Below are 7,309 nucleotides of genomic sequence, written 5' to 3'. Positions count from 1 at the left end.
AGGGGCAGCTAAGGTCGCTGATCCACCTCTGTCACTTGGAAGCTGAGAGGATCCTGTCCCTGCTGCCCGTGGCTCCCCTGCGACTCGTGGGGCCTGTGCCTCCCGGCTGGCTGCTCCCGGCTTAGGAACTCACTGGAGAGAAGATGGCCTCAGATATATTTTTTTAATCACCCTCCACTTTATTTATTGACACAGAGTCTCTTCCTGAACCTGGAGTTCACCAATTCAGAGTTTAGCCAATTTATCCTGGGCATCCTGTTTCCAACTCCCAAGTAGTAGGTCTCACATTTTTATGGTGAGCATTTTATCTGCCGAGCCATCTACCCATCCCCAGATACATTTATGTCACTTTTCAGTACTAGACAATGAACCCATGGCCTCTTACATGCAAATACAACAGGCTTTGCTGCTCTGTTCCACTCCAGCCCTGCAGCTCTTCCACAATAAGCAGCACAATGGAGAACTCAGCCTTGATTTCAAATTGTGAGCCTGGATCTTCTATGGAGCATTTTCCGATCTTCTTTTCTGAATATAAATAACTCATTACCTGGCCTAAGTGTATTATGGATTGGCTTCTCACAAATATTTGCATTTCTGTTTTCTGATGTAGAGAAATATTTATCTTGTACTGAAGCCAAACCAAATCATGTCATGTAAACCTTTTTTTTTTTTTTTTTTTTTTTGCTTTTATGTAAAGACTTAATCAGAAATTCTTCTTGGGCCTCAAGTTGTCTCCATCATCATCTACATAAAGCTGGCATAGTGTCACTTTCTCCACTTTCCAGAGTCTTAAAAGACATGTTAAGTCACTGTGCCAGACAAATGTTACGTTTTCTTGAAGTTGCTCTTGGCCCGCCTTCCTTGTCTTTCTAATAAACAAAAATAGCCTCCCCTAGGTCAATGATCTTCACCAAGTGCAGAAGTTGGTGGTGTTTGGTTGATTTATCCTCCAGTCCCAAAGCCCTAGCACATATTCCAGCTGATGATATTGATCATGTGTTGAACAACCAAGTAATTCAGAAACCTTCAGGCAAATATGATATTTCCTAATATTAAAAAATGAAAAAGTACCACCCTACCATTTCCCTAAACAATTGCTTCTGGTGTGTTTCTTCTGCAAGGGATAAAAAGAAGCAACCTCCTTCCTCTGTAGGGAAAGTGATCTGTGTGTGAAACCAGGATTCTGAAGCAATGTCAGTGGGCTGGCATATTACATTAAGTCAGTTTTCCCTTTTCTCTCTATTGCTTCCATGCAAGTGGAAGCCTGTTTGCACTGCCACTTGCTGCCATCTAGTGGCTTGGCAAAGAGAACGTGTGGTTCTTCAGGCTCCTTTTTCAGAAAGTAAATGCCTAGAGAGATCTTAATATCTACCATTTAACCTTGATCAAAAATGTGAGCCTAAATAGAGTCCAAAGAAAAGGGGCCTGTTGTGGCTCACACAATCATACTATCAAACCAGAAAGAAGCCTGGCCCAAAGATAACTTTTTTAAATGACCCAAATATCTTGGCTTCTTTGGATTCAGTGTTCACACTATACACACAGACCATCTACAGTCTACTCCGATGAGGTTCCCTCAGTCATTAGTAGCAATGTGAGATTACTCCATACCTCAACCTTTAAAGAAATCATCAGCCTCTCTGGGAGAGTTTTGAAAACTATCTACTCCCAAGATATACCCCAAGCCTGGGGAATTTCCAGCCCCAGTGAAGTGCTTTGAGGTTTTGTTTTGAAATACAAGGGCATTCTGAGAATCAACCTTCCAGGAGGCAAACAACGAGGCAATGAATATGGCCTGAGGCTGGGTACACATCTGAGCCTGAGTCCTAGTGAAGCCACTTTCCAGTTGGGCAAACCTGGACAAATTGCTAGCCTTTCTAAAATGGGACCCTTATAATTTATACACAAGGTCCTCCGAAGGATGACATATGTTGGTACCTTTCCTCGTGGACCCAGTATGAAATGATGGCTACGCAGCCATTCAGCCTCATGAAGACACACATCCTTAAGACTCGCCCATGCAGAGGAGACACAAACCGTTCTGTTCTCCCTTTAGCCACGCCCCTGGCTGTCATAGATTCTTCTTCCCACAGGTGTCTGGAGGGTTCTTTCCCCCTTATTCTCTCCCTCCAGCATTCTGACACAATCAACTGCTACATCCTGAACTAGCATCTTCATGCCCTGAAAAGCTATCAGTGAGGGGGACAAACAGCTTCTCTTGGTCACCTCTCAGTGCTTCTTTGCTGGGTTAAGTTACAAGTTGCAACCTCAGGGAATTGTGTCTCATACTCACCCGTGATTATGACTGAGGTGGCTGAGGATGCTTCTCTGGTGAGACTAGAGCAGACAGCTCTCACCTTGGATAGAGACTGCCTGGATGAGAAGAACCCAGCTCTGTCTCCCTGGGTGAATAAACTCTGCAGACACCCTCTTCATGTCAGTGTGAGGAGACAAGCTTTATCTTCCATGCTCAACTTTGTAGAGCCCAAGTTCTTCTGTGGTGAACGAAGGCTGGGCAGTGAGCTAAGGGGCTTGCTGTGCAAGGGTGAGGACCAGTCTTTGGACACCCAACATCCGAAAAACTAAAAAGCCAAGTCTGAAAGAATTCAGTGATGACAGGGCACATCTGTAAAGCCAGCACACTTGGATTGGAGGGGCTTTGTGTAAAGACAGATGGTTCCCAGGGGTGCCCTGGTCAGCCATCTTGTGGAAACAGTTACAAGCTCAGTGAGAGACCCTGTCTCAAAAGCAAAAAGTAAGGTAGAGAGCTGTAGAACAGCATCTGACATCAACCCTTGGTCTCTACGGGTACACCCATTGATGGATATACCTGTATCTGCATGTGCACACTCATGTATGTGTGTGGGGGTGAGTGTGTCTGTGTGTGTCTGTGTGTGTGAGTGTGTCTGTGTGTGTCTGTGTGTGTCGGGGGCAACTTAGACAGACCCATGGATAAACTCCTGCTCAGTTTCAGTGAACCTTTTGAGCTCCAATAAATGTCTTCCATAAATCCTACCCCTGCTAGAAAAAAAAAAAAAAAAACGACCCTACCATTTGTTAGTGCTTTGTATTTTTCTCTTAAGTGTGCCTTGTCACCCATGATTACTGAAGGAGCTTCCTCAGAGACCTCCCTAAGGACTGGGACAGCACTGGGTGGTTAAGGGAAGGTCGGGTATGTCTCTGGTCTCTTTCATCTCTACTAGCCTAAGACCCCAGCTATTTGGTAACTTTGAACACAATCCCCCAAAACAAAGGGGAAAGTGCCCAACTCCCTGACCAAGATTTTGATTAATAACTCACTGAAGACAATGAGATAGAACAATAAAGATCCCTGTAGGTCAAAAAGCCCTTCTCACAGATGACAGCGGTGACACTGTGGGTATGACCTTCCCTGCGCGTGCCCAGGAGTAAGTGCTGCTTTCACACAGTGCTCAGGTAGTTTAATGTATCTGCTTTTATGTTTCATCGTCTCATGGCGTGAGGGATGCTGAATACTCTAAATATTGGACTTCTAGAAGCTTGAACCCATTGACCTGCGACAAGCAATTACCTCTGAAGGGCTTCTGTACCAGCAAGAAGCCATAACAAAGCCCAATGCAAAGGTGAGCTGGGGCAGTTGTAGACTGGGGGAGGTGGGGGAGACCGAGGGAGTCACTTTTTTCAAGTTTCCCCTTCATAGGGGAGTTCAAAGTCAAAGCAGACTGCTAAGTCCTTGGCAGGTAGAAAAGCGTCAGTGCTCGCCTGTGCCTGCTTCCAACTGGCAAGTGCTCTCCACTCTCGGGTAAGGCCAGGCTCTGTATGCTTTGTGGTGAAAACAGAGCCATGTAGATGAAAAGGGAGTCTTACATAGAAACTGGTGGTTCTAGAAGTTTTCATCTGTGCTAGGTGAGAGTCAGCACAGCTCTTCCCTTCACTCCTCCTGGGTTTAAAAACGCCCACTCAGACTCCAGGGAAGTTTACCCAGAAGTTGTTCCTGACTTCTGGGCCTCCAGCCTTCATCAAAATGTAATCCTAGGGAAGGTCTGCCGTTAGCTTTGCCCTGATGAATACAAATGAAAGCTATCTGTAGGAGTCCTTTTTAAACCCTGTCCTGACTCATTCTGGAGCCAGCCAGACACTGCTGCGGGGTGGTAAGAGTCACCGGGGCGCTGCAGGTCCTCAAGTCCATGCTTAAGGTGCTGGCAGTGGCAATAGCCTCCTGCTAAGGTTCTGCACCATCCAACACATTGTCCACAGGGCAGCACAAAGGGTTGTCACCAGCTCTGTCTTTCACCTCTGGGCAACAGCAGGTGATAAATGAAAATACTTTCATCACGGCTTGCCCTCAATATCCACTGCTGCCACTGAATTTCGCGACACACTAAGGGGAGAGCACCAGACCGATCAGTAGTCATTTCAAAGCCTCCCTCAACTGCTGTGCTCCCCGCGCTTAGATGTGAATATAAAAACATACTATAGAGAAGCAAGTTCCACTGGACCACTCGGAAGTGTTCCTCTCATGTCACAGCCGTCTACTCAATGGTAGAAGACACAGGAAGAGAAAGGGAGGTCTCATCAAACCCAGACACTTTTCTAGAGAGACAGTAAAAGCATCGGTTGGCAGGGGAAATGGTACATTGTCGAAGTGAGATTATCAAAATAAAATTGTCAAAACCTAACATTCCAGGCTTTCAACACTCTGCAAGAACCTTGAAAACACTATTAGATACCCAGCAGATTGCCACTTCATTCACAGACAGCTATACAAAGGACTTGTCAGGGACACACACCAGCATAGCTTTATCATAAGAGGAGATCACTGTGGATTACAATGGATTAAGATCTCCTGCTCCAAGAAGGACTGAAGGCTGTGGATTGCAGAATTCAACAACAATGACCCCCAAACTAATAAACATGTCATCTTTCACAGCAGGAAAATGAGAAGAAAATTCAACTTCCTATGTACGCTCCTGGGAAAAGACAATATTTGCATAAGATGAAAATGCTAGAGATGAACCGTAAAAGACAAGAGGTAACGACAAGAGGGATTTACCAAATATGGAGTGCATCATCACTGTCCTAGCAAGGACAGTCTATACTCAGCCCTGGAGCAGAAGCTGCCACTGCCCGAGCTGGAAGAAACAGGAAGATGACCTTTGTTCCCAGCCTTGATCCCTTTCGGTGGTTTTTAACATTTATTTCCTTATTCTGTGGGGGCAGAGTATACACACATGTCTGGGGGTGAGAGGCCAACTTTTTGTAGTAGGTTTTATTTTCTTCCATCATATGGGTTAGGGTATCGAACTCAAATTGTCAGACTTGGCAGCAAGATCCCTTAATCAATGAGCCATCTCACTGGTCCTTTGAGTGCCCCTTTTTCTTTGTCTCTTTGTTTTGTTTTTGACATGGGGTCTCATTATGCAGTCCTGGCTGGCCTGGAAGTCACTCTGTAGGCCAAGATGGCTTCTGCCTCTTCATTGTTAGTTGGGATTAAAGCTATGCACCACAAAGCCTATCTCATGTCTTTTTTAAAAACCAGAAAATAGGGTATATTCATAATACTCATTTCTTGGTTTACTTAGAGAGGAGAAAAAGAAGTCAGTCTTTATTATGATACACAGGCCTCTTCCTGTAATCCACACCACAGAATTTTCTATAGAGAAACACTTGCTGCTGGGCATACTTGTACCCCACGTTTACTTGTCCCCTCCTGTGCAGGAGGAGTGCCACAAGGTCTAGGCCAGCCTGGGTTACATAGAAAGTTTCAGGACAGCCTGAGCTACGGAGTGAAACCCTGTCTCCTTTTTCTGCTGCTATAAGAGAATACTAAAATATGTTAATTAATAAAGATAATGAAGATCCTGCTCGATGTCCCACAAGTGGAAAAGGCTAAGACTGAGATACTGGCAGTTGATAAGAGGTGACACAACACAGCACAAGCAGAAAACGCAGAAGGTGACAATGTGCTTGAGAGTGAGGGTCAGGAGCGAGAGCTAGCCAAGGCAGCCAAGCGGCCTTTAGAGCTCTTTCCAGGGAGAGCTAGCCTCCTCCTGTTTTACTCTATCCTGAAGGTGAGCTATCTCTTAAAGGCCCACCGACAAATTAGCATAAGGATTGGGGTAGGGGTATGTTTGTAACCTATATTTTAGGAAGTCGCACTGGAACACTTTCCCTAGTAAAGCTCAGCAAACCCCGTCTCTAAGGAAGCATCCTGTGGTTCTGTCCTCTGTAACTCCACTCATCTACAGACAGGGGCCAGCAGGCTTCCTCTTTCCATTGGCCATGTCTCTCTGAGACAGTGAGCATGCTCTTCTGTCTCCTAACAAGCCTGAGAATAAAGTTCCCACACCATGTGATGGGAAGAAAACCACTCCACTGTGTTCAAAGGGTGTCCAGGTCTGGGAACGGTCCACTTCTGATGGGGCTGAGATGCTAATCTGTTCTAGGGAAGACTGCTTAGGGAAACATTAACCACTTCTAGTTGATCATTTCAGGCCCAAAAAGAGCTGAGGAAGAGTCTCCTGAGTAAAGCAATGCTCGATATGCAAAAGCTGAAGGACCATAATGGCAATAAAATCACCCAGAGCAAGCCAAGGAGCAACAGCTATGACATTCTCACCATGCTGCCTGATGAAAACATAAACAGAGACCAAGGTGAGCCATTTCTTTAGTAAAACATTTCACGGGGTTTTGTTTTGTTTTGTTTTGGGAGTTTAGTTGTTTTAAGACAGATTTACATGTAGCCCAGGCTAGACTCACTATGTAGTCAAAGATGACCTTGAACTTCTGATCCTCCTGCCTCCACCTCCCAAGCACTGTATTGTACCACTCTCCCTGGCTTGTTTATGCCATGCTGGGTATTAAACCTCGGGCTTTATACATGGCAGGCAAATTGTCTGCCAGCCTAGCCACAACATTGGCTCCCTAGTTTTGCTTTGAAACAGGGTCAAACTTGAACTCAAGGTCCCCCCTACTTTTTCCGCACTGAGATGCAAACATGTTTTAAACTTTATCAAATAAACATCCATGATGGATAGGGGAAGAAGAGTAAGGGGACAGCAAATAGCTGTCACTGAGGGACTATGTGACATCTGAGAGTGGTATGCTCCATTGGATTTTGCATCTCTGGGAGGAAAAGATAAAAGCTTAAGCTCTCCATAGAGGCTTCTTTCTTCTTGTAGGTGCTAAGTGCTTCCCAGGCACTCCTGAAATCCCAAGGCAGGCTCATAGAATCATCTTACTGTCAGAGATGGGGAGGCTTTTACAGAGCCATGAAGTTGTATGTGCTCACAGGACAAATATTCATCAGATCCTTATCCCTCAAAGCACT

The 7,309-nt window shown here is 45.3% G+C and overlaps 1 protein-coding gene across 3 annotated transcripts in view; it reads left to right on the top strand.

The window, feature by feature from the left end:
- Positions 1-7,309, top strand: part of Ccdc198 (coiled-coil domain containing 198) — a 24,139-nt gene that overhangs the window by 8,691 nt on the left and 8,139 nt on the right. For 2 of the 3 annotated variants that reach the window (XM_031362441.1, XM_031362442.1), the window contains exons 4-6: positions 3,516-3,602; positions 4,910-5,011; positions 6,474-6,633. In XM_031362441.1, coding sequence (XP_031218301.1) covers positions 3,516-3,602; positions 4,910-5,011; positions 6,474-6,633 — 349 coding nt within the window. The remainder of the gene's footprint in view (positions 1-3,515; positions 3,603-4,909; positions 5,012-6,473; positions 6,634-7,309) is intronic. The other variant, XM_031362444.1, reaches the window with a different exon arrangement.

This window comes from Mastomys coucha, unplaced genomic scaffold (assembly GCF_008632895.1).
Source record: "Mastomys coucha isolate ucsf_1 unplaced genomic scaffold, UCSF_Mcou_1 pScaffold9, whole genome shotgun sequence".
NCBI lineage: Eukaryota > Metazoa > Chordata > Mammalia > Rodentia > Muridae > Mastomys > Mastomys coucha.
The sequence above is the reverse complement of the archived record's forward strand: the minus strand, read 5'-3'. Positions and strand labels throughout refer to the sequence as shown.